This window comes from Chinchilla lanigera, unplaced genomic scaffold (genome assembly GCF_000276665.1).
Source record: "Chinchilla lanigera isolate Chin_1 unplaced genomic scaffold, ChiLan1.0 scaffold00021, whole genome shotgun sequence".
NCBI lineage: Eukaryota > Metazoa > Chordata > Mammalia > Rodentia > Chinchillidae > Chinchilla > Chinchilla lanigera.
In genome coordinates, this window is record NW_004955422.1 from 18354783 (window position 1) to 18380857 (window position 26075).

The window sequence follows — 26075 nt, forward strand, 5'->3', positions numbered from 1 at the left end:
AAAACCATAAAATGTTCTCTATCACTGAGCCAGAGCTTGGACCAGGTAATTCCACTAAAGCCTAAATAGGAACAGGGGGCCGAAGTCTTTGGGTTTCACTCTTAACCCCAACATTGGTCATGACATCATCCCCCATGGAATTCAATGCCAGGCAGTTGAAAATCCTCTTCAGCTCCCTTTGGTGTTGTTTTTCTTGGTACTAGGGCTTGAACTAGTACTGAATTACACCCTACCCACCCTTTTTTTTCACTTCTTATTTTAAAACAGGCTCTCCCTAAGTTGCCAAGTTGCCCAGGCTGGGCTCAAATTTGTGATTCTCCTGCCTCAGCTTCTTGGAGTGCTGGGAATATAGGTATGTGGCACCATGCCCAGTTTTAGCCCCCTTTGAACTTCACTGTGGCCCAAAGAGGCAGTCTCACAGGAGTCACTGTCCCCAGAGCAGGGAGAGGTAGTGTCCGGCTCCCCAATTCCTATACCTGGCTCACCTTCAGGGCTGTGGTCAGCAGGCTGGATCAGGCCTCACCTAGAGGCAGGGAACTAGAGGCAGGGATTCTCCCCGGGAAGACTCCACCCTTTCTTCCTGCTCTGGGGCTGGGGAGTGAGCTGGTACCAGGCTGGGTGCATAGCTCCTGAGCAGAGTTCCTCACCTCAAGGAGTGGTGGGGAATGGGCCCTGTCCTCTAAGATTAGCTGCCAGCCTCCTTGTCATCCCCTTTGCTCCCCACTGCCACTGTAGTCAGGCAAGGTGGGGCCAGACAAGGGCGGAGGGAGCTCGGAGTCAGGCAGAGGCAGTTGTCCCTGGTTGCTATAGGGATAATCACTCTAATGACACACTTGGCGGCTGTCACGAATTACAGTTTCTCTGAATACTTCCTAATAATAACAGTACCCATTAGTGGATTGCAAACCACATGCAGGCCTGGTTCCCCAGGAGGCAGGAATTGTTAGCCCCATTTTACAGATGAGGAACTTAGGTTCCTTTTTAAGCTTCACAGCTAATAAGAGGCCACACTGGCATTTGGATCCCAATGTTACTGCAAAGCTGGACTCTCCTCCAACACCACACCATATGCGTTACAGCATTTAACACTCGGATGGCGAGGTGAGCCCAGAAGACCATCTGCTCCCCCGCCCCCGCCCCCGCCCCCGCCCCCATTTTACAGGTTTGGGAGCTGAGCCTCAGAGAGGCACTGCTTATCTTAGGGCAGCAAGCCACAGAGCCAGGATGTGGTCCCTGAGGTAAAAGCCCAGTCTTATTCCCATCCACTGCTCGTGCTTCAGAGGAGGCAGATTAGTCACTGGTCACAGCCATCGGCCTGAGTGGCAGGGAATTTCCCCAAATCTCAGACATTGCCCTGGACCGCACTGTTTTCCTAGAGTTTAATTTTGGAGTGGGGAGGTGGCTCAGGTCACAGTCTGCCTGGCCAGAGTACTACAGGCTGTTTTACTGTTTACTGTGGCTGCTGCTGACTTCCGGCCCCTGGGTGACTCAGTCTCCTCAGCTCCCCTCACCCCCATTCCAGGCCCAGAGTCCTTATAGTGAGCGGCTGTCTTGTAGACTCCAGAACAGCAGAGGTGGCCAAGTCTACGTCTCTTCCGTGGGACGCTGGTACCAGACAGGATCTCAGTCCCCAGCCAGGCTGTGACCTCCTCCAGGGCAGGGACCACAGATGACATTTCCCAGTGGCTCAGGATATTGTGTCCAGCTGACTGCCTGACTGGACAAACAAGGGAAAAGGACAAGTGGGGAAGAGAGGAGAAAGGAAGCAAGAGGGACTGGCTCAAAAGAAATTCAAGTGGGCCGGGCAGGTTGGCACACACCTGAAATATCAGCACTCGGGAGGCTGAGGCAGGAGGATCGCTGTGAGTTCGAGACCAGTGTGGGCTACAAAATGAGTTTAAAGCCAGCCTGAATTGCATAGTGAAACTCTGTCGCAAAAAGACAAAAAAAAAGAAATTCAAGAATGAGTGAAGGAACAAATGCCTGCTAGAATAATCCATGATTAGGGTGGGGGTGGTTCTACAGACAAGTGCCTGCTCTGCAGCCTTCACCTGCTCCAAGGACCCCTACCCTTGGCCCCTCTGCCCCATTTCTGCTGCCCTCCCCCACCTCCCTGAGGCCAGGAATCCCAGATTGTCCCATTTATTCTCTGCTGCCCCCATGTGGCCTCTCTGCTCTCTGCACCATTCTCACCCAGCCTGTCAGCTCTGCCTCGCATTCCTAGCTTGGGATGTGGGGTTAGGGTTAGAGTTAGGGTTGCGCGTGGGTGAATGAAGGGGAAAGTAGATGCCAAGGAGGCGGAACCTCAGAGATCTGGTCCCGCCCCTTGGGGTGCCACTATAGGACGCATGGGCCCTGGAGTGTAGTTTCGCCAAGCCTTGGCCTCGTTTACTCACTTGGCGTGTCATCATTCTCACTAGGTGTGTACAAGGCTCCTTTGATAAATGAGGAAACATGCCCAAAGAGGACACATAATTTGTCCAAGATCCTATGGCTGGTGAGTGGAGGAGCTGGGTCTTGAGCCCAGGAAGTTGGGTTCCAGAGCCCACAGAACCCCCTCCCCCAAGTCAAAGATGTGGGGGCCTTTGTTGGCCATCTTGTCCAGTACCCTCACTCTTCAGATGGAGCAACTGAGGCCCTGAGAGAGGAAGGAACTTGTCACACAGCGGGCAAGCAGCAGACCCAGGTCTGTGTCAGGCAGGACCCACAGGCCCCTTTTCTCCCAGCAGCTCTACCTGTTGTGCGGCCTTCCTGGGTAGAACAGGCAGTCCAGCAGTTGGGCAGAGAGAGAGGGAGCCCTGTGGTCTAGCCCCAGGGCTTACTTCGCCTTTTAACTAATCTGTCCCTTGGGGTTTCTGCAGCCATAGATAAGGGTAACGGGTGGGGAGAAGAGAAGGTGGCTGCAGCGGCACATCTTGTCCCCCTACTCCCACCGGCCTGGCTCAGGCAGTGGCTCTGGCTGGGTCAGTGACTTACACATCTGTCTTTCTGGGTGGGACCCCAGACAGGGGGAGTAGTGGAGAGGAAAGGGGGAGAGGGTTGGAGGCCAGAGGAGGATGGAAATAGGTGGGAAAGGTCAGGAGAGATGAGAGCACTTCTCCCGGCCGCGGTAGCCCCTGCTCCTCCCCCAGAGGCACCTCGGTGGGAGTCTTGCTGATGGCCCCCAACCTAAGGGTAGCTCAGAGGCCACCTGCCTGCCCCGCCTGCTCCTTGCAGACCAGGAGCAACGCGTGCTGATGGTTCTGTGTCCCCCTCTAAAGGTCCTCAGTGACCCTCAGCCTCCCCAGACCTGCTTCCGGCCAGAGCCCCTCCGTGGCTCCCAGCTCTCAGCAGGATGGAAACTTCTGTTTCACCTGGGATGCTGGAAGCCCTTCTGGCCCCTCTCCCTGGCCTCTGGAGCCTCAGTCCGACTGTGTCTCCAAGAGGCCTGTGGGGCCTCCACTCAGGCGCTGCGAGGCTGTTGCTAACGTCCCTGCCTGCTCCAGGAAGCCTCTGGTCTCAGCCCTGCTCACGGGCTCCGTGACAGCTGCCTAGTCAGTTCCCCCTGCCCCCCAGGCATGTTGGGGGGTCCCCAGAGCTCTTCACAGTCAGCCACGGTAGAGAAGATCTCCTGGGAACTCTTTCCATCCTTGTCCATGTCTGACCTTCCGGGGGGAGGGGAGGGAAGGAGAAGCCAGAACGTGCTGGAATCCCAAAGGGTTTTTCTGCTGCCGCTCAACCCCACCTTTGAGGAGTCAGAGAAAGAGGCCCTATTGTCCAGTGGCCAGGAGCACAGCCTCCAAAACAGCTTGACCTTGAATCACCGCCCTGGAACCTTGTGGCTGTGTGATGTTGGGCTAGTCACCTAACTTCTCTGAACTTGTTCCACATCTGTGGGAATGGATGCGACAGTAGCACCTACCTGCCCTAAAGGAAGGTCATGTGCTGGGCACTGGCACTCACTCTACAGGACTGTCCCCTGGCTCCCTTCTCCCCACCCCTCCTTCAGCAAGGTGGATAAATTGGCCCAGGTTTTGGTCACCCCTGCCATTTGACATGTGTTATTCTCTCTGCTAAGAATCTTTTCCTGCCTTACCCACCTGACGTCCCTTTTTGGCCTGAGGGCTCAGCTGAGTGCCACCAGCTACAGCCTCCTTCCCCATCAGTAACCTCCCCTGCCAGGGCTGGCTCCGGGTTCCCTCAGAGCTTCCCAGAGAGCCCAAGGACACTGCGCTGGTCTCTCCAGCCAGGCACCCAGAGCAGGGAAGCAGGGCATGCAGGCATCCCCACGAGGCCTGAGACCCTGCTCTGGAGAAGAGACGGAGACGACTGGAACTGAGCAGTGCTCTCGAAGCCCCCTTCCTGCCCCAGCTTTATTTGGTTCTAGAATCATTCCAGTCAGCATTCTCATCCCCACCACAGCCACCCTGGCTCCGCGGTCACCATTTCATGCAGTTCAAGGGAGGGAGAGAGGAAGAGGAGGGAGGAGGACATGGCCTGCCCTGCAAGGCCCTGAGGTTCAGAAGGATCTGGGGTCTCCTGGGCTGCGAGGGCTCACCAGCCATGCGCGGCCCTATGCTGACTTTCTGGTTGTGTCACGGGGTCCTGCTCCAGTCCCACAACCCTCTGGACACCTGTTCAAGCCATCTCTCACCGTGTCATTGGTGACAGCTGCTTGGATCTGGGTCTCCATAGCTCACCAGAGCTAAGGAATAGCACAGCCAGCCTGAGAGTCCCCCTTTTACCTGTGGGTGGCCTTGCAGAGCAGACACTGCTGCTGTACATCCCATCCCTGCCCACTCCATCCCTTTATCCCTGAAGGTGCCCCCTCCTTCAGTAAAGAGCAGGAAGCTGCTGCTTCTCTGGGTCTGTCTTTGGTAGATGACAGCTGCTCCTCATCTGGGGACACGTGCAAGAGTACGACACCCTCACTCCACCAGGAGCAGGGGCAGAAGCCAACGACTGATGTACCAGCCCAGCCCCTTTGCTTCTGGGCAGGACCCCTGGGGTGCCATTTGCCCCTCCAGAGCTCTCTATTGTCTTTAGGCTGAGGCTAACCATCTGCTGAAGCCACAGTTTTAGGGAACTTGACCCAAGATGCCCAATATCCTGGGGGTGGGTTGCAACCAGGTCTGTCGGAGGCATCTCTTCCCAGCAGAGCCTGGTCAGCTGGTGGAACCAGGGCTGATTTTGTACTGACCCTGTGCAAAGACCTTGCTCTTGGCCCCTGAGCTTCTGGTTTTTGTGATGGCTGATGTTCCAGGCGAATATTTCACGGACAGTAACCCTAGAGCCCCGATGTGGCCTCCAGCCTTCTGCTTGACTCTGGTCTCTTGGTCTCTTCTCTGTGCTTGTGTCAGGAAAGTTCAAAAGTCCATGTTTCTGTCACTCCTTGAGCTGTGCCCCTGCCTAGGACCTGGTTCCTTCCCCACCTTGCAGAGCACAGCTCCTTCCTGTCCATGGGGCCCTGCCTGTCCCCCAGCTCCTACAGCACACCCTGAGTCTGCACGGCTGGACCGTCCACGGAGCATCTCCCTTGGGCGGTGGGATCCTGACTTCCTGGTAAGCTGGGGGCTTTGTTTTGTTCATGAGACGCCTGCCAGTGCCTAGCACAGTGCTGGCCCCCAAGAGTTGCCTGTTCTGGTCGTGGCCCAGCCTGGCAGCTGGCCTCCCAGGAGGAGGGGGGTCGGGGAGCTTGCCAGCTCTGGGAGCCAGGTCTTCCTGCAGATCAAGGGGCGAACCACGTGAGGAACTCCAGATGGTACGCAAGTGGCCAGCATCCTCTGCCCTCCATGGGTCCTGGCCCAGCTAGAGCTAGAGCTGGTCCTCAGTGGGAGAAAACCCTGGCCTCCTCGATGTAGAGGTCCACCTGCTCCTCCACTGTAGTCTGGACAGAGGGTCCAAGGTGACTGATGGGGACCCCAGTGGTCCCAGCTCCAGCTGGGCTATGAAGAGGGCTTCAGATAGAGCTGAGTGAGTGTGTGCCAGGCCCCAGCGGCTCTGCTGCCCACCTGGCCTGCTCTGGCTGCTAGTTTCGCCGAACAGCGTGCCACATGGACACGGGCCTGCGCAGCGTGGCCAGCATCTGATTCCAGTGCGTGGTACCCATGCCGCTCGCCGATGGCCCAATGATGACGTGGCCCACGTTGTCCCCGCGGCCATCGCTGCTGCTCTCAGCTACTGTCACACGGAGAGACAGGTCCTGGGGAGGAGGGAACATGCATGCGTGCTGAGGGCCAAGAGCTGCCAGAAGTCCTCCTTGGCTCCTAGGTCCCAGCCTGACCCCATGGGATGCAAGGTGAAGCTCCCTGAACCCACTCCTGATCTGGGACATGAGAAGACTTGTCCAGGCTCTCCTGGAAAATATATGGCAGACAGGATTTGGCCTAGATTTGCCTAGCTTCCAGGTAATGGTGGCACCAGACCAGCAGGGTTCAAATGCTGGCCTAAGCACTCCTTGCTATGTGACCTTGGGCAGCAACTTGGACTCTTGCTACCTGTGTCCCCATCATAAAATGCGATAGTAGTCCTTACCTCAGAAGGCTGTTTCAAGAGTGAAGTGAGTTAAGTGTATGGAATGTGTCTGCCCACAGGGCACCATGCTCTGGTTATCACTAATCCTTATCTCAGTTGGAGTAGTGGCACTGTGACCAACCAGGGGAGGGAAAGGGTCAGAGGGACAGCCTGTCCCACTGGCTGGCAGGACAAGGCTATAACACCCAGGACTGATGGAGAGGCTGTGACACCTGCCTGGATTAAGGACACCCAGTACGAGGCAGAGTTCTGGGCTTTCATATGCAGGTGGGGTATCCCAGGGAAGGGAGATTAGGTAAACTCTGTACGGCTCCAGGGCTATGGAGACGGCTTTTGACCTAAGGCAGGATGGGTCTCCTCACTGTCCACAGTGCCTAAGGATAGAAGGAAACTGGGGGGAGGTGATGAGATGGCCATCTTCTAAGGCATATAAGCAGGGCCACTGGTGTGGCTAAAGGAGTGTCTTCTGCATTTCCCTAAGGTGATCTGTGATGTTCCTGCTGGGAAGGGTCTCTCTGGGACACAGGGTCTTCTAGAAGCTGTGGAGTTTGGGGAGCTGGGCAGAGTTGCCATAGTAGTTCAGGAGATTGAGGGCTAGAGGGCCTGCAAGTCTCTCCACTCACTCAGAATTTAGCTGAGCTGTCCCATCCTGCAGAAAGCCACCAGCTGCTAAGGTCTAGGATGTTCTTAGCAGATTAATATTGTCTGGGGACCTTTCTGTCTGTTCCTTTTTTTTTTTTTTTTTGGTACTGGGAATTGAACTCAGGACCTTGTGCTTGCCAGGCAGGTGCTGCGCCACTGAGCTACCTCCCTGGCTGTCTGTTCCTTATAAGCACCAAGAAAGAAGTGCTAGTGTCTCCAATGTCCACCCCAAGGCTGGCACCCAGCAGGCACTCAACAAATGCTTCTCAACTAGAAAGGTGATGGCAGGAGGCCAAGAGGTGAAGTCAGAGGTGCAGTGGCCCAGAGCCCAGGGCAACCTGTTCCCCCTCACCTGGAGCACAATGGCTGGCACTGAGAAGATCATGGCTTCATTGAACACTGGGTTGGGGTCATCTCTCTTCACTGCTGTCTTCTTTTTGCTCATCTTCCTCCCATCCTGCAGCAGGTACACCTTGACGAAGGGATCTGCAGGTGGATGGGGTGGGGTGAGGGCCAGTGCCACACTTGGTTGGCATGGCCCTGGCCACTCTGGCTCAGCCCCCTGGTTCCAACTCCCCAACCCTTCATTCACTATTGCTACTATCACCAGTAGCTTTGCCACTGAGATTTCATGATTTTGTTTGTTTGTTTAGAAAGATAGGATATCACTATGTCACCCAGGCTGGTCCTAAGCTCCTGGGCTCAAAGGACCCTCCTGCTTCAGCCTCCTGAGTAGCTGGGGCCACAGGTGAACACTATGGTGCCCAGCTCTATAGTATTTTAAATCCCATTTTACAGATGACAAAACTGAAGCTTGCATGGCAAGTCAGGCAAGGGCTGGACTCTGGACTGGCAGCCTGCCTCACAGCCCACACATTCCCCTCACATGATGCTCCACAGAGCTTGGCAGACCCATCACTTCCTGTTCTATAAATGGCTGAGGACAGACGTCAGCTGTGAGTCACACAGTACCACCTCAGCAGGGCCTAACGGTGTACAACTCTGAAATACCAAGTCCCCGTCTGGCCATCAGCTAACACCCACTGGGTGTTCTTGCTGCGCATGCCTGGAGCTGGGCTGCCCCCACCTCAGGTTTGCAACTCCCAGTGGTTGGGGTCCCCCAGCCCTCTGTCTGTGGCTACCCATTACAGCTGCCTTCGTGGGTTCCTGCTTTGGGAGGGACTGGAGGCTCTGCCCTCATGGGGGGCCCCTGGCACCCTTCTGGGTTCCCATGTTTCCCCAGCCACATTAATCTTCCTACCAGCCATGCCTGGCTTCTGAGCTAAGTTGAAGCCATGGGGTCCCTGGCCCTGTGCCACACACATGCCGAAGTGGCCAGGCGCCCACGACACATGGCTGGGCCATATGGCGGACCCAGGCATCCGGCAGGGCCTTACCAGCTGTGGTCTTGTCATTGGTCCAGATGAGATTCTTGGCCTTCACCACAACCACAGTGAGGCGCTCAGCTGTGGGCAGGTAGCTGAGGGACAGCAGGATCTCCCCCACCGCATCAGCAGCCTGGGGGCGGGGGGACAGGTGTAGCTCAGAGGGCTTTCTCCCCTGGGACCTGAGAAGTCCAGGGAAGAGTGGAAGCTTTCTTCTACTTTCTGCTCTTAGGGCCCCTTACATCCAGGCACTTGGCTGGCAGGACGGAGAAAGGGGCCCACGCCCCTGCCACACCACGCTGCATGCACCGTCCCTCCTTTGTGCCAGGTGTGGCCTCTGCCTTGGAAGAAGGTCCAGAGGTTACCTGTCAGACACATCATTCAAATGCAGGTTTGTTCCCTCCTTCCAGGCCGAGGGAAACTTTCTATGATGGTAGCGCATAGAGATCCAAGTAGAAGGGAGTTGTATCATTTGCTTAAATGACAATTTATGTACCCCCTGGCATCCTTACACTTATAAAGACAAGCTGAAGAAGCTTGTCTGCTTTGGAGCCAGAGCTGTGTGCCTAACGGAGCTGGTAAGTGTAGCCTCAGCAAGTTTGGTGGAAAAGCTGGGCATGGTGGTGCATGCCTATAATCCCAGCACTTGGGAGCCTGAGGCAGGAGGATCGTTGCGAGTTCGAGACCAGTCGGGGCTACAAAGTGAGCTCAAGGCCAGCCTGAACTGCACAGCGAGACCCTGTCTCAAAAAGAAAAAAAAAAAAAGTTTGGTGGAAAAGACCATATGCAGTGGTCAGGATTTTTGTGCTGTTCTTATTGTCATTGCATACAGTAAGTAGTTTCCTCAAATGTGGCTAACACGGTCTCCTAATGACGCCAGGCTGTGGCAGAAAGGTGGTGGAACTCATAGTTGAAAGTGTATGTGTGCGTGCTCAGTCTGGAGGGGGCCACTCAGGCCAAGCAGGTCAGACTCACCTTGTTCTGGTCCTGTAAGTAGAGCCAGCCGCTGAAGGGCTGCAGCGGAAGGTCGAGCACAGACAGCTTTAGCTCCACCACCCCCGTGCTGACATTCCGCTCGTCCTCGTCGATGCCAAACACGGAGAACCGCAGGCTCTTCTCCTCCAGGGCTGTGGGGTCCAGCGGGATGGAGAACTTCTCATCGAAGAAGATGGAGTAAGCATTCCTCTGGATCTGCAGCAGAAAGGGCCATGGCAGGCACACTAGAGCTGAGGAGGAGATAGCAGCCAGGGGCCTGGAGGTCGCAGTAGGGAGACAGCACTGGACACAGAGTCCAGAGACCTGAGGCAGACTCCCGGCTGTCTTGCCCCTGCAGTCTCAATGCCAAGCCTCCCTTTGGTGGCTCAGTTTTAAGGGTTTAAAAATCCCATGTCCTCTCCTCAGTGGGGGCCGATACAGTGGTGCGGCATTCAATGCTCCCACCATCTGAGCCCAGTGAATCCACGGAGTCCCTGTGGCACCGCAGAGCCCTTGCCACACCCTGGTGGAGTCAATCTCTGTCCCTCTTGCATCTACTCCAGTCCTGCCTGGGTCACGCATGCAGTGGGGTGGGACAGTTGCCTGGGGATTCACCAGCGCTTGGTGTCCCAGGCCTTTGCCAACACTGTAAGATGGATGGGTGGGTGGAGGGGCAGACAGGTGGATGGAGTGACTAGGCCAGGTGGGGCAGGCCCCGTTTCCAAGCTCAGTTCTGCTTAGTGGGTGCCAATGGCCTCCTCCCAGGAAGCTGTGGGCAGGTCCTTGGGTGAGGCACGCTTGTGGGCACTGCCCCCCCTTGTGTGTGGGGCTGCCTTAGTCACCACCCGTGATATTTAAAGAGAGTTCTCATCCCTGGCACCTTCTCTGAAGCAGCGGGGCTGCCCTGCATGCAGCAGCTGCCCACTTGGTGGGACTGGCTGGGCTGTGGTGCTATGAAGCCTGCCTTCCCGGAAACAAATCCCCTACCTCCTCCAGACACCGTGGCCACACTCTTCTGTCACTGCCAGGCTCCGGTCAGGATCCTCCTACAGTGGCCCTTGGGTGCCACACTGCTCACATAGTCCCCTGATTGAATCTCCACCTTGGTCCCATGGACGAAGCCCACCTCCTGGCCTCTCACCTTGCCCATCTCAGAGGGCTCCCAGCTGTGGCATCTGGAACCCTGCTAGCCTGGAGCTGCCTGCTGCCAGGCAGGAAGGTATGGCCCATGTTGAGCTGGCTTCCCCTGTCAAGGACCAAGGATTCTGGCCCCCTTCCTCCTCCTTCCTCTTCTTCTCTTCCTTCTCCTTCTCCTCCTATTTCTTCTTATAGTACTGGGGACTGAACCAGACCTTCACACACAGAGCTATATCCTCAACCCTTTTTGTTTTTTGAGACAGAGCCTTGCTAAGTCATTAAATCAACCAGGCTGGGGTGGAACTTGCCTCAGCTTCCTGCCTCAGCTTTGTAGAGTGCCGAGATTACAGGTGTGTGCCACCACACCAAGTCTCTTCTCTGCCCTTCTTTACTCTGCTATGGGCCCCAGGGGTAAACTACTCAGACTTCCTGTGTCAACCTTCCCCCTTGGTCTCTGCCTTCCAGTGGGGTCAGGTACCAGGTCACTGGATGGAAACTGAGGTCCTCCTCTGCAGTATTGCTGGGGACTGACTGAATCCCTTGACTAAAGGACACAGATCCCGTCAAGGGGGCCCTGTCCTTTTGAGCCCAGAGCCTCACTTTCCCCTTGTCCCTTCAGACCTCCCATTAATAGGCGCAGAGGACCACCCTCCTCCTCACCCACACCATGGTCTGCAGCCCTCTCACTGAACTTGCCCCAGTTAGCCAGTTGAGCAGGTCATCCCTTTCCTGCCAAGATCCCATGTGACACGGGGACAGATGTGGAAATGAGCAGCTATGGCAGGCACACAGTACTCTCATGCTAGCAGAGCTGAAGTTTGGGCACCTTCTGCTCTGGCTCTGCAGCCAGGGCTGATTTCTAGTGCCCCTGGGGAACCATACCTGGCTCTAGAGGGCAGCCCTCTGCCCACCACAGTGGTACTTACCCGGGAAATGCCCACGATCTGCTCGTCGGGCAGCAGGCTGACGCGCATGAAGCAGGACTCGAAGCTGGCCTCCTCGCGCTCTAGGAGGTCCTTGCCCTGCAGCACGGCCACGTGCAGGGTGTGGGAGGCGGCGTCATACTCCATGCTCACCTCCACCTGGCCCAGCGTGAAATCCTGCCCAAAGGTGTTGCTCACGGAGGAGATGGAGTTCAGGGAGTCGGCCGACTGGGACTTGCGGAGGGGTCCGTAGGGGGCCAGGTCCAGCTCCCGGCCCATCAGCTCCAGCGGCCCCAGCTCACTGATGCTCTCAAAGGTGTCCTCGATGCTGAGGCTACCTTTGCGGCTGGGTGGCCCCCGAGCACTGGCCCGTGGGGCATTCCAGGCAGGCGCTCTCTGGGGGTGAGCAAAAGGGACATGAAAGCATCAGAAGGGCTACAGGCATTGTTTTGTTTTTGAGGTACTATGGACTGAAACCAAGCTCACTTTGCACTGAGCTATGTCTCTGGTCCTTTTTTAAATTTTATTTTTGTTTTCAGACAGAGTCTCATAAAGTTGCCCAGGCTGGGCGTGAACTTGGGATCCTCCTGCCTCAGCCTCCAGGAATGCTGGGACTAGAGTTGTGCACTGCCATTTTTAGGAGCCAGCAAAGAGATATTATAAGCTCTGCTCATTCAAGGCACCTCTGAGATCCCCTTTTAAAACATCAGAGCACCCCTTAGCTAAATGAAGGTCCTCATTTAATGTTATTTTGTGTCACTAACAACTATGTTAAAGCTGGGCATGGTGGTGCACTGGGTGAGATAGGGTCTTGCTACACAGTTCACGCTGGCCTTGAGCTCACTTTGTAGCCCAGGCTGGTCTCGAGCTCTCAATGATCCTCCTGCCTCAGCCTCCCAAGTGCTGGGATTACAGGTATTTGACATCATTTCTGGCTGCAATGATGATAAAAAGGAAAACCAGTTAGCAATCTAAGTGTCTAGCAGAGGTGGAATGGGTTACACTATTAGGACATGGCCACTTAGCAGATGGCTGAGAACCTCAAAGGAAAATTACAAAAAAAGTTTTCATGTTGGGAATCATCCAAATATTTGAACTTTTCTCTGACTTAACCTTGGGATTTGAAAAAGAAAAAAAAACACCTTGAGATTTGAGAAAGGAAAAGCCTTTATCATAAGCATCTCCCATATCTTCCTTACTGTAGTGGATTGGTAACTGGTGGTCAACTTGTAACCCCCAGCTGAACTGAGTGAGTGGTGCTGGGTGTGGGAGGCCCACCTGAGGACTGTTGCCAGCAGCATAAGAGGCAGACCTGGGGAAGAAGAAGCGGGCTGTTGGGAGCTGAGAGAGGCCGTGGGGAGCTGGCTTTCCTGATGAACTTGGCTGTTTTCACCCTCTGAGGAGCTCGGGACCTCGCAGGCACTGAGAATGGCTTCAGTTCACTTTGGAGAGCTCTGGTCCTCACTTTGAGCATAGCTGTCTGGTTGCAGAGAGGAAGATGGTGCACTGCCGGCCTCCAGGAAAAGCTTGCTGCGTTGGCTTCCCTGATGGGAACTCGGCCATCCTGATCATCGGAGGAGCTCGGGATCTCACTGTTGTCGAGGATGGCTGTGGTACCTTTTGGGGGAGCTTTGGTTCTTCTGAGCATCACTTCCTAGCTCCAGTGCAGATCCCTCAGCCTGCTAACATAGGTCCTTCATTCTGCTGGCACAGACTTTGTAGATTCCACCACTGACCTTTGGGCCTTCCCAGCAGATCCGTGAAACAGGCCTGCATGAGACGTTGTCACGGGTTCTGGGCCTCCGGTTGGATTCATGGGAGGCATTGTTGTGAGCTCTGGGTATTCAGCTTAACTCATGTAGGACATTGTTGTGGGATCCAGGCCCTCAGCTGTATTCCTTGGTCTTGGTGTGTGGACAGATTCCCTGCACTCTTTTGTATACTGCTCTTTGGGTGACTTATAAATAATCATATAAAGTATGTGTCCTGTATTATGTTGTTCCCCTTGCAAAATAAGCCCCCAAACCGACACACTTACCATTATTTTTAATGGCCCTCAGTTTTCTATTTAGCAGGCAACAATATTTTACTATTTCTCTACTGTGGGGAAGTTATGTTGTTTCTAATTTTTTCACAAATATAAATAATACAGCATCAAATAGATTTCTTAAAATTCTTGACTCAGAGGACAGTCCTTCTGAGCACTTTTGACATGTATTGTCAAAGTGCTCTTTGGAAAAGTTGTTCCAATCTATATCCCCCCAAGTAAGTGAGCGTGAGGGGCTAAAAACTTTGTGCCAGGCCCACCTGAGGACTGTTGCCAGCAGCATGCTGTACTCTGTGGAATTTTGTATGTTTGAAATATTCTCTGCAAATGAGACATCCAGATATATATATATATATATATATATATATATATAATGTAGTTTGTCTGTTTTGTTTGTTTTTCTTCTGGTACCGGGAATTGAATTCATGACCTTGTGCTTGCCAGGCAGGTGCTGTGCTGCTGAGCTAAATCCCCAGCCCCTAGCAATATATATTGATACTGCTAAAATGTTTGTACTCCCTGATACAGTAATTCCACATCTGGACACCTATCCAAAGTACTTTATCCCAAATGAAGACAAAGTTTTACATGCAAATCATCCATGGCATTATTCAGAGTGCCATTTAGTAAATCATGGGACATCCATAAAAAGGAATCTTATGCAGCTATTAAAATGGTGTTTATGACAGTTGTTAACCATAGAGGAAAAAACTTCAGTTATAAGTGAAGTAAAAAGAGTAGGATATAAAATTGCATGGAGATGTGGTACCCACTGTATAAAAAGTATGCATAGAAAACAAAAGAAAATGGGAGATTAAAAATACTGGAAAGAAATGTATCAGAAAGTCAGTTTAGAGCCAGGTTTGGTAGCTCACATCTGTGACTCCTGCACTTAGGAGGCTGAGGCAGGAGGATCTTAAGTTCAAATGCAACTTGGGCAACTTAGATGCTGTCTCAAAAAAAAAAAGAGGGGTGGGGAGTGGGGATGTAACTCAGTGATAGTGTGCCCCTGGGTTAAATTCCTAGTACTGAAGGAAGGAAGAAAGAAAGGAAGGAAGGAAGGAAGGGAAAGAGGGAGGGAGGAAGGAAGGAAGGAATGAAGCAAGGAAGGAAGGAAGGAAGGAAGGAAGGAAGGAAGGAATTCATAGTTGGGTAGCAGTGGTATTTGGGAAGATGGTTTCCTTCTTATTTATGGTTTTTTTTGTTTGCAGGATGGTTTTGAAAACTGAAAGAGTTCATTCATTCAGCAAGCATCTACTGACTCCTTGGTGTTGGGCTAGTAAGGAGATCCGCAAGGGCACAAGGAGGCCTGGTGCCCATTCACAGGAGGACACTGACCAGCACAGAGCCAGAGCGGGGGAAGGGTGGGGTGGGCACCTCTGCACGTGCACCTGAAGGACAGGAGCCTCACCTTCGGCCTGGCCTCCGTGTAGGTCTCCCCGTACTTCTGCTGAAGGTACCTGTAGTCATAATTGGGGAACGGGGAGGGGCTGGGGAAGCTTCCTGATGTCCAGAGCTTCCATAGGCTCACAGCTGCGATTCCCAGCAGTGCCAGGGCCCCTGCGGCATAGACACCCACCTCCCAACCAGGGGGGCTCTTGATGACTGCAAGGGAAGGGTAGCCTCTCATTAGTGGGACACAATGCTTAAAGGAACCACCCCCACCCCCTCCGCCCAGGGAACAGATTGTTCAGCACAGACTCAGTACAGAAGGCCTTTTTATTGAGTGCCTACTGTGTGCAAGGGTCAGTGCTAGGTGTTGGGGCCTCAGTGCTAGGGCAAAGCAGATGAATTGCTGTGGATTATGGTTAGATATCCCTTAGGCTATAAACAAATAGGGAGGGTTGTTCTTGGTTCCTTGATTCTTTAACCTTACAGCAGCCTCCAGAGGATTGTTGCTTCCTGATAATCAAAGCAGCCTTTTGAGTCTGATGGAAGAGGAAGGAGATCCGGGGGAGAAAAAGAAATGACCCTGTTTTTGCCTTAAGCCTTCAGGACAACCCAATGTCCACCAGCGGATGAGTAGATAAACCTATGGTGCATATCCCTGCAGTGGAATATTATCCAGCAATAAGAAGGAAGTACTGATGCTAACACATTATAGCACGGATGAACCTTGGAAACATCTTGCTGACAGAAAGAGGCCAGACACAAGGACCACATATTGTGTAATTCCATTTACAGTCAGCCCTTCCTGTGCCTGTGGTTTCCGCATCTGTGGATTCACCCAACCCAGATGGGTTCCACGTCATCAGGTCTAGGATGGCTGTGTCTGTACAGAACATGTGCAGACTTATTTTCCTTATTTCCTTATTGATACCCCCTCAGCAGTCCAGCATGACAACTACGTACATAGCATTTACATTGTGTTCGGTGTGATAAGTCATGTAGACATGGTGTAAGGTATATGGCAGGATGTGGAAGTTATGTGCAGATGCTATGGCATTTTATACAGGAGATTTACACATGGATTTTGGTATCTGGGGGTCTTGGAATGAAACCCCTAAAGATCCTGAGGGACACTGTCAATGGAATGCCTAGAATTTGCAAATGGGAGAGGTTGGATGGAGGGTGGTTTCTTTTGGGTAATGAAAAATAAAAATGGGTTATGCAGCTAGTTGTACAGTGCATTAAAAACCCCTGAACTGTGCACTTCAGAGTGGGTGAATTGTATGTATGTCTATCTTATTTCTCAGTAAATCTCTTACCCAAGACTAACAAACCAAGGATTCAACACGGCTAAAGTGAAAGGTAGCACAGGCTGTGCAGAACTTGGGGACAAATCCAAATGCTGAGATGCTTTCTTCCACTGCCAAGTGCATAGCTTTCCCTGTCTGCACCTCCCTGTCCCCAAATATAGAGCTTTGCTCTTCTCTACTGTGTTCAGAGAGAGCTCACCTGGCATGGCTGTTAGCCTCGCTCTGTAGGAAACCTGGCCCTGCTTTCCAAAAGGAGCCGTGCTATGCTGGGTCTCGTTTGGAAGAAGATCACACGAGTGGCAAATGCAGTTCCCAGCACTGCCCCTATACTTATATGCCCATATGGGGAAACTGAGGCACGGAAAGGCAGGCAGCCAGGCTCCAGAGCAAGCAGGGCTAACCAGTGCCCCAATCAGCACTGACCTGGCATGGTTCCCTATCAGCAAGGTGGAGAGAAGTGGGGAGGGCACTTTGGAGGTGGAGATCTACTACTGCACATCCACTGAGTACCTACACAGTGGGTACCCAGCCAGGGTGGGCAGGGAGAGCCAGTGCTAGGCAAGTCAGGCCCAGACCTGGCCTCTGTCCTTCAGTAGCTCAGCGTCTAAGGAACTGGGGTTGGGGCACAAATAAATATACAAAGCAGGCTGCTAGGAACTGTCCCGGGAGTAGCCCAGGAAGGCTTCCAGGAGAAGAAATGTGTGAGCTGAGATATAAAGAGCAAGAAGTGTCCCCAGGTAAGGCAGCAGGGGCTGGGAGTGGAGGCAGACAGAATGGAGAAGGCAAAAAAAATGCCCACCGTGAGCCAAATGCCCAGGGGAGGGAGAGTGAGAGGCACCAGGGACTGGAGGAGTTCCTTGTCCCCACTGTCCCAAAGCCCACCACCCAGGAAGGGCAGCCCCTCCAGCAGGACCCTCTGCAGCCAGAACCCATAGTCTCTCTCCAGGGAGGCCCAGCCTGCAGCCCAGCATCACCCAAAGTGTGACCTGCATGCAGGGACCTTGGGTCCCAGGCAAGTCACCCCACCTCTCTGGACCTGAGACTGTTATCTGGAAAATGGAGATGATGACAAAAGCATCCCCCACGTGGTCATCCCACCCTGGTGAATTGGTTGTTGTTGTTTTTGGTATTGAGGATCAAACCCGGGGCCTTTGGATTGAGCTACACTCCCAGCTCTTTTATTTTTTTATTTTATTTTTGAAAGAGGTTCTCACTGAATTACTAAATTGCTGAAGCTGGGTTCAAACTTATCATCTTCCTGCCTCAGCCTCCCAAAGTGCTGGGATTACAGTTATGTGCCACCATGCCTGGCTTTCTACCAACACATTCTGAGGGGAAAAATCCCAACAATTTTATGTGTGGCATGAGTCATCAAGGCTGTATTTATAACAGAAGAGATCTGGAAACAGCCTGAAGGTCCTACCAAGAGGGCTGGTGGGGGCTGATGTGCTGTGCTGTCTGGGAGAGAATGTCACTGGCCTTCAAGAATGACAATTGAGGTCACTGGGATGGGCCTGTGGCAATGCGGAGAAACATTTCCAGCATCCTTAAGAGGAAAAAAAAATCAGTCCCCAACATGCTATAGCCACATGATTTTGATGTAAAAATCACAGCAAATGCACAAGGACTGGGCAGACTGCAGAAAGCGGGCTGATTAGGTAATAGGGTTGAGGGGACTGTGAACAAACTGATGAATCCTGACCGCTCCTGTGGACAGAATGTGGCTTGTAGGCTAAATAAAACCACAACCAAGAGATCTACAGAGGGCCTCAGGCCCAGGCACAACAAACCTCTGGAATGGTTTTGGTGTCTGGTGGAGGGGGATGAGATAGGACAGGGTCCGGTAGACAGCAACATGGACACTGCCCCAGAGGGACCCCATTGGGTGGGTGGCAGCAGGGACATGGCTAGAGGTCAAGGCCCAAGGCCCAAGGCCCAAGCAAGGGTAGGCAAAACAGAGCCAGGCTTCCCTGCCTCGGAGGACTTAGGTGCTAGGGGACCGAGGCCCAAGCCTTGTTAGTAGAATGGAATAGCAGGGCTGGGCAGAAAAGCAAAAGCCCCAGGAAGGTGACATGAAATGACAATGGATATTCGTGTGCCAATGGATTTTATGGAGTACCAGACTGGGGGCAGTATGGGAAGAATTCCCAAAGGAACAGAGGCCTAAGCTAGGACCAGAAATGAAGAGGAGGCAGAGGAGGAGTGGGAGGACTAATAACAACTCCCCTTAGAAAGCATTTACTGTTTATTATTTGCCGGATCCTGCTTAAGGTCAACATATTGACCCATTGAGTCCTCGAAACAATCCTGCCAGGTAGGTTCTATTTTGATCCCCACTTTTCAGATGGGGAAGCTGAGGGGGCAGGCAGGTGAATTGCTGCCAGACTGTCTGGCTCCCGCTCTGCTCTCACTGATAACCTCCTCCCCAGACCGAGGGCTTAGCCGGGAAGAGGTGGGGAGAATGCCAGGCCCAGGGAGAGCTATGTTGGCACTGGGTCAGGTCAACTCAGGAATTCTCCTATAGCCCTGATCCTATTTTACAGATGAGTAAGTGGAGGCTTAGAATGGTTTCATCACATCAGGGTCATTGGAAAGACCTGTGAGCTACAGGCGAAAAGGAAGGATTGCTGACTAGGGGCTGGAAAAGGTGATCCTGGCACATCCTGCAGCTCTGTCTGGTCTTGTGCAGGGCTGAGTTAGGTTAGCAGCTGGTGTGATGGGCTGTGCTGGCCTGGGAGTCGGGAGATCTGAGATTGAGTCCTCACTTGGTATTACTGCCCTCTCCCTCGCTGAGGCTCACTTCTCCTGCCTGTAAACATGGAGGGGAGCATTGGGTGACACCAGCTACCACCAGCTGGCAGGGCTGGCAGACTGTATCTGGAGACCCTCTCCCCAGGCCACCCCATCCTGGAGGTTGGCACTAGATAGAGTCACAGGGGAAATGTGTATCCTGGACATTTTCCACCCCTGGGCTATGTGACCCCCGAATTGCTTGTCCCTGTGTCTAACATTGACCTTCCTGGGGCTGCCCGGGAGATCGAGGGAGTTGCTTCTACAGGAAGGAACCACTGGGGTAGAGAAGTGAGGAAATCTCAGACAGATCCCCTGCATGGTATCCCCAAGGCTGTGTGACCTTGGGTAAGTTACTGACTGTTCTTACCAGTAGAACAAGGCCCTTGCTCAGGTCCCACCAACACCTCCCACCCTGGGCCTGGCACGAGGGTCCCCAATGGGCCGCAGGTATGGTCCTGGAGGGGCCTGCCCAGGGCACTCACCGCTCAGGTGGTATTCTGCCACGTCCACCGCCATGGTGCCCCCTGTGCTGGCTGGGACAGAAAGGGAAAGGAGTGTCAGAGGTGAGGGCTGCAAAGGGTCACCGGCCTTCCTGCCCCTACGTCCTGCCTCCCTGTTCCTTGGAGTTCACGCTCAGCTGGAAAGGGAGCTTGGCTGAAGGTGAAGTGTTTCCAAAAACTGACATTGAAAAAATGGTATCCAAGCCTCTTTCCAAGCACTTTAACACCACGTTTCAGGGTTGCCTGATAAAGCACAGGATGTTGGGGCTGAGGCAGTGGCTCAGTGGCAGGATGACTTCATGACATGGGCCAGGCTCTGGGTTCCATGTCCAGCACTGAGCAACACAGACAAACAAACCAGCCAGGATACCCAGTGGCACTAGAATTAAACTAAATCACTAGCTTTTAGTTTAATTAATTAAATTAATTATTTTAAGATGCAGTCTCATTCTGTTGCTCAAGGTAGTTTTGAGTTTTTGGGCTGGAATAATCCTCCTGCCTCAGCCTCCTGAGTAGCTGGGATTACAGATGAATGCCACCATGCCTTCCCAAAGTAGCTTTTAGTATTGGTATGTCCCACGTATTGCATGGGACACTTTTTGGTGTGTGGTACTGGGAATTGAACTCAGGGCCTTGTGCTGCATGGAGCATATTTATACCAAAAAAAGTATCCATTGCTTAACTGAAACTTCAATGTTAGTGGATGTCCTGTATTTGTCCTGCATTTTGCTAAATCTGGCAACCCTGCCTCATCTCTGTCCTAACATCAGCAGGCTGAAGAGCAGTGACTCTTCCTGCCCATTAGAGCAGGATCCCTGGCATGTTCACAGGCTGCACCTCCAATGCTTCCATTTAAATTACAAAGAAAAGACCACATTTCCCCACTATTCTATTCTCAGTCCTTTCCCTGCTTGGGATGGTTTCTTCCCATACCACCCTCCACTCCCGGGTTTTATGAACCACTGAGGTCTGACTAGGTTCCTCTGGAAAGGTCTGGGAGCTCATGCAAGCCATTACCTGAGCCCCTGCGACTGCTTACTGTTTTATTATTACTGTACTGTTGCTAAGAAGTCAGTCTGGCTCAAAGATGAGTTCCAAGTGGGTAGGTGGGGAGAGTTCTGGAAAAGGGAGGCAGAGATGAGCTGTACAAACTGAGATCTGTGCTCAGGGGCACAGCAGGCCAGGATACCCACACCCCAAACTCTGGGTTCCCTTGCAGTTCAGAGGTGCCTATACCCCAAAGGCCCACAGGCCCAGGCAGGTAAGGGAAAGTGTGTAAGAACTGCAGAGTGCTTGCTTGGACCTGGGGCGGCTGCTTTTCCCATCCAGTGAAAATGCCAGCCCAGCATAGCTGTATCTTCTGGCTCATTAAAGAAAAGTCAGATTCAGTACTTGGATTTGTTTTGTTTTGTTCTATTTTATTTATTTTGGTGGTAGTGGGGATTGAACTCAGGGCATCTGCAATTTTTATTTTTAGACAGATCTTTAATTTTTTATTTTTAGACAGGTTCTTTCTAAGTTGCTTAGCCTGGGGCTCAGACTTGTGAACCTCCTGCCTCAGCCTGGGATTTTAGGAGTGAGGATTTAGTGCTGGGATTACAGGCATGTACCACCACATCCAGACACTTTTTTTTTTTTTTTTGGCACTTGTATTTTAAATGTGGACTTTCTAATTTTTATTTCTTTTTAATTTTCATTTATTTAGTTTTTTAGATAGGGTTTCACTATGTTACCCTGGTCTTGAACTCCTGGGCTCATATGATCCTCCCACCCCAGCTTTCTGAGTAGCTGGGATTATGGACCTGCATTACCCAGCTGGGCTTCCTGGTTTTTATATGTTGCAACCAATTTACAAAAAGTGAAGCTGGACGTGGTGGTGCACACCTGTAATCCCAGCACTTGGGAGGCTGAGACAGGAGGATCGTTGCAAATTTGAGACCAGCCTGGACTACAAAGTGAGCTCAAGGCCAGCCTGAACTGCGTAGCGAGATCCTGTCTCAAAAAGACCAAAACAAAAAAAAAAAGTGCACACTCTGTCCAGGTGCGTTGTAAAAGGCTGGTGGGCTGTGGCTCATCATTTCCTAAGTACTCCATAGGCTTCGTTTGGGATCAGCTAAAGGGTGAAGCTGAGACATTGGGCATTTTTAGGAATTCTGAGGTTCTCTCTAATCTGTGGCTTTGGAGTCAAGAAGTTGGGGTGCTTAGTATCCAGCCCATATAGAGGTGCCATTAAGCCCTAAGGCAGATAGGTAAGGGTACACAGACAGCTCCTGGCTCCTGCTCTCCTGATGTTGCCCTCTCCCAAGATGAGATGAGGGTTGCTATGGTGACGGGAGGCAGGCAACCAGGATGCCTCACCCATCCTTACTTGAGAGGATGAGCATCCTTGGGCCCTAGGCTTGAGATAATAATAGCCCTTGAGATAAGAAGAGCCCAAGTACTTCTTATGCACTAAGCTCGATTGTGAGGACTTTGCATACATGTAAACTCATTTAACCCTCATAACCATCTTTTGAGGTTGGCACTGTTAATATGTCTGGTCTGGAGATGAGAGTGCCGGTGTGAAGTTAAAGTAATTTGCCCCAGGCCATATGGTTAATAACCGTTCAACCCAAGTCATCTGGCTCCCAGCTTCTAGCCAATTTGTCTTACTGCATATGTTCAGAAACGTTGCCTAAGAATTTCAGGTCAAATGGGTCACTCACTGGGTGTAAGCCCAAAGCGGCCCTATCCTCTGGTGGCTGCCGTCCAGACACACTGAAACACAACATGAACACACACTCCAGCCAGCCTCTGCCTTCCTGGAAATCCAGCAATGCCATCAGCATTCTTTCCTGCTTACCAAGCACGAACTGGTTTGGCAAGAGAGGCCAAGCTGAGACAGCCAATGCCAGCAGCATGCTAGTAAGGGACATGTGGCAAGGCACACCCCACACACACCCCTGCCACAGCACAGCATGCACGCCGCAGGGCAGAAGCTCAGGCGGTGTCACATCTCTGGTTCTCAGGGGGCCCCTACTCCCCAGAATCTGAAACACTTCCCTATCACAGCACCCATCTGCTGAGAGCTGTGATTGGGGAAGGTGTGAATGTCTGCTAGGCACAGTTCTCTCTGTGGTCCACTGTGAAGGGTTAGGAGCCAGGGCACATCTGGATGAGTGGGAGGGCAGACGTGGAGGCTCCTGCAGGGTGTCAGTTTGCACCCAGTGTGTACAGTTAGCTGCCCCAGCTCTGAACCCCAGATCTGCCCCTTTCCTGGCTCAAGTAGCCTCAGGCAAATTTTTTATTCCCCCTCAGTTTCAGTTGTGCCATCTGTGAAAAGGGCTCAGGATTGTCCTGGGAGGGTGCAAGGAGGGTGGAGTGAGAAGGTGAGTATGACAGGACTTGGCAAATAGTAGCTGCTGTGGTTATTGGGCTGACCATGAAAGGGCCCCAAGCAGTGCAAACATGTAGATTGTGCTGCCAGCCAGTGGATGTGTTTTATTTGCTAATATTTGAATTAAATTTTTAAAATGAGAAATTTCCAATTAAAATAGATTATAATAAAAAGCCTGGCAATGTAGTTCAGTGGTAGAACATTTGTCTAGGAAGTGTGAGGCTCTAGGTTTGATCTTCAGCACCACAGAACAGCATAACACACACACACACACACACACACACACACACACACACACACACACACAGATTTCCAAGCCAGGTGTGGTGGTATACACCTATCCTCAGCACTTGGGAGGCTGAGGTGGGAGGATTGCAAGTCAAGGCTATTCCGGGTTACATAGTGAGATCATTGTCTCAACAGCCCCCTCCCAAGATAAAAGGATTTCCAGCTTCTTTTGAAAAGTTAAAATCTGGGGAGAATGGGTCTGCATCCTTTCTCCCAACAATAGTAAACATTGGGGCTAAAGCAGGCTCTGCCTTTTCCTCTAGGAAGAGGAAATGGAGTGCAGACATTTTTGATTTTGGATTCACATCTGGTCTTTCCCATCCTTCATTCATTCTCAGAACCCACTGCGTCTTGAAAGCATCTTTGCTCCTGAGCTGGTGAGGTGGTTTGGGATGCACGAGGAGAGGTTTAGAGAGGTTAAATGATTTGCTCAAAGCCAGCAGCGGTGGCGCCTGCCACCCCACCCAGCACCTGTCCCACTGGCAGCAAAAGCCCCAAGCAGGGAACTTCACATGCACCATCACCATCACCATCACCACTCCCCAGACCCCTCTGGGTCAAACGTGTTATTATCTGCACTTCACAGAGAAGAAAAGGGAGCCTCAGAGGACAGTGAATTGGCCCAAGGTCACCCAGCTGATGAGTGAGGAGCTGAGACCCAGCCAGGTCTGCCCCTGCAGCAAACGCCCTTGGTGGCTTTCCTCATTCTCCCTGAGCCCCCCTGGCTCCACTCGCCCCAGGCAACCTCTCTGGGCTCCTGTTAGTGACCCGGAGGTCTTTCAGATTGTGGCTTCAGCTAGGACAGGATGCTGACGAGGCATATTGGAGGTAGGGCAGCCGGTGACACACAGGAATGAACAGAGCACAGGCATCAGAGCTAAGACTGCACCTTCCCCTCCTTCAGCCCCCCGCCCCCACGTTCAGTCCATTGGTCTACACTGCATGGAGCTTGCTCACTGGCAACAGCTCCCCAAATTCCAGCTCAATAGTCCCTATCTAGGGGGCTGGGGATTTAGCTCAGTGGCAAAGCGCCTGCCTGGCAAGCGCAAGGTCGAGTTCAGTTCCCGGTACCGAAGAAAAACCAAAAAAAAAAAAAAAATAGTCCCTATCTAGCAAAACTTCCCACTGCTGTTTCTATACAATATGTGCTAAGAGCTTAGCACCATGCCTGGTACACTGTAAGCACCTACTGCAGACCTAGTGATTCAATGGATTGTTGGATCCCATTCTACAGATGAGGAAGCGGGGGCCTTGGGGCTCCTGGTTTATGAATAGCAACACTGTGCTCTGTGCCAGGGAGGGATGGACCTGGGGGACTCTAGACCACCATGCTAACTTCTGATCAGGCCTGCGGTGGTGGCAGCAAGGGGGGTGGCACACCCCACCTGGCTTTGCTGGATTCTGACCAAGGTAGAGGCCCCCTTCTAGGCTTGTCAGAAAAAACAGCTTTCCAGGAATTCTGTACCTTGTCAGAGGAGGAGCATCCCCATCTACCCCATCTCTTTGCACAGTTTCTTCAACACGTCTCTGGGCAGCAAGGGGTTGGCTCCCCCTGCCCCCACTCTGAGGCCAGCAGGTAATGGGAAAGACTAGGGTCAAAGTGATGGGTACAGGGGAGCCTCAGTTTTCCAGGCTGCAAGTCTGTTTTTAGGACCTGTAGGTCTGATAACCCCTTTGAGTGCCTCCCCCACCCCAACACTTTCAAGATGACCACATCCTGATGCCATCCTCCAAACAGCCCACAGAAGCCACAGTACAGACTGGCTGGAGGTTGGTGGTGGCTGACACTGAGCACCTACTGTGTGCCAGGCATCGTACCAGGGACTTGCTTCTGTGACCTCTGTGCATCCTGCCTACAAGCCTTTGGGGGGCTGCTGCTCTGGGACCTTGTACTGCTAAGAAAAGCCAGGCCCAGGAAATGGCTCTGCCATAGTCATAGGGAGCTGTAGGGACAGAGTTCAGGCTGAGACCCCAGGCCAGGGGCCCCTATAACCCTGAGCGCTCCAGAAAGGTTTTGTATTTCCAAGTGGGGAGGCAGCGGGGTGTGAATACTTGTCCTGGCTCTTCTTTGTTAACTTCGGTGGGTCTCCTGCCCTTCCAGGGCCTCAGTTTCCCTATTTCTAATTGGAAGTCCTACTGCTGTCACTCTCCAGACCCGCGCCCACTCAAAGAGGCTGACACGCTGCTTAGCTGGAGATGGGCTACTTAGCCGGAGGTGGACTCCTTGACTGAGGAGAGGGCACACAATTGCTCTGCAGCACAGGGCTTGCCAGGATGGTCGGCTCAGGGGCCCTCCACTCACACACCTTGCTCCCAGTCCCCATGTTCTGTCCAAATCTGCAGCCTTCAGGAGGTGAGGGTGCTTCTCTGGCTCTTCCCATAGCCCAGGGCCTCCCGGGGATGAGGTGCTACGCTCCTAACTGAGCAGAACAGTTCCTGCAGACCAGGCATTTCGGTCTGAGGGAGCTCCCTCCCCTTTTGGGGGAAGGGGAGGGCCTGACCCTGAGCCCCTAGAGGTTACAAAGCTCGGGCAAGGGTAGTGAGAACGGTTAGGACGCTGAGTGTGAAAGTGAGGGGCGTGCATGCCGCGCGGGCTCAGGGGAGGCGTGTAAATAGGGTGAACCGCGTGTATGCACACGCGGGCGGGCGTGCGGGCGTGCGGGCGCGAGGCGATGCGCAGTGCGCGGAGTGGCTGGGCCGGACAAGGGCGCCCTGCGTGCACTGTGCCTGGCGTTCGTGTGCAAGCACGGCCAGGGTGCGGACGCGCGGAGGGTGCGGGCCCCGGGTCCGCGGCGCG

General features: G+C 52.9%; 1 protein-coding gene and 1 long non-coding RNA gene across 7 annotated transcripts in view; one reads left to right on the top strand and one right to left on the bottom strand.

Moving 5' to 3' along the window:
- Positions 1–317: 317 nt before the first annotated feature.
- On the top strand, positions 318–16279 carry LOC102027197. Of its 6 annotated transcripts, XR_001234003.1 has the most exons (5): positions 318–352; positions 987–1101; positions 2421–2497; positions 14834–15078; positions 15501–16279. It is a non-coding gene; the product is annotated as an uncharacterized LOC102027197 (long non-coding RNA). The 6 variants fall into 6 exon arrangements; XR_260893.2 differs by lacking the exon at positions 2421–2497; XR_001234005.1 differs by lacking the exons at positions 318–352; positions 987–1101; positions 2421–2497 and adding an exon at positions 6189–6386.
- Positions 4323–26075, bottom strand: part of Syt12 (synaptotagmin XII) — a gene marked incomplete in the record, with an annotated part of 22208 nt that continues 455 nt past the window's right edge. Inside the window, 7 exon segments of the mRNA XM_005384360.2 lie at positions 4323–6181; positions 7508–7641; positions 8553–8673; positions 9516–9731; positions 11579–11971; positions 15034–15227; positions 19597–19647. Of these exon segments, the coding sequence (XP_005384417.1) occupies positions 6008–6181; positions 7508–7641; positions 8553–8673; positions 9516–9731; positions 11579–11971; positions 15034–15227; positions 19597–19630 (1266 nt within the window).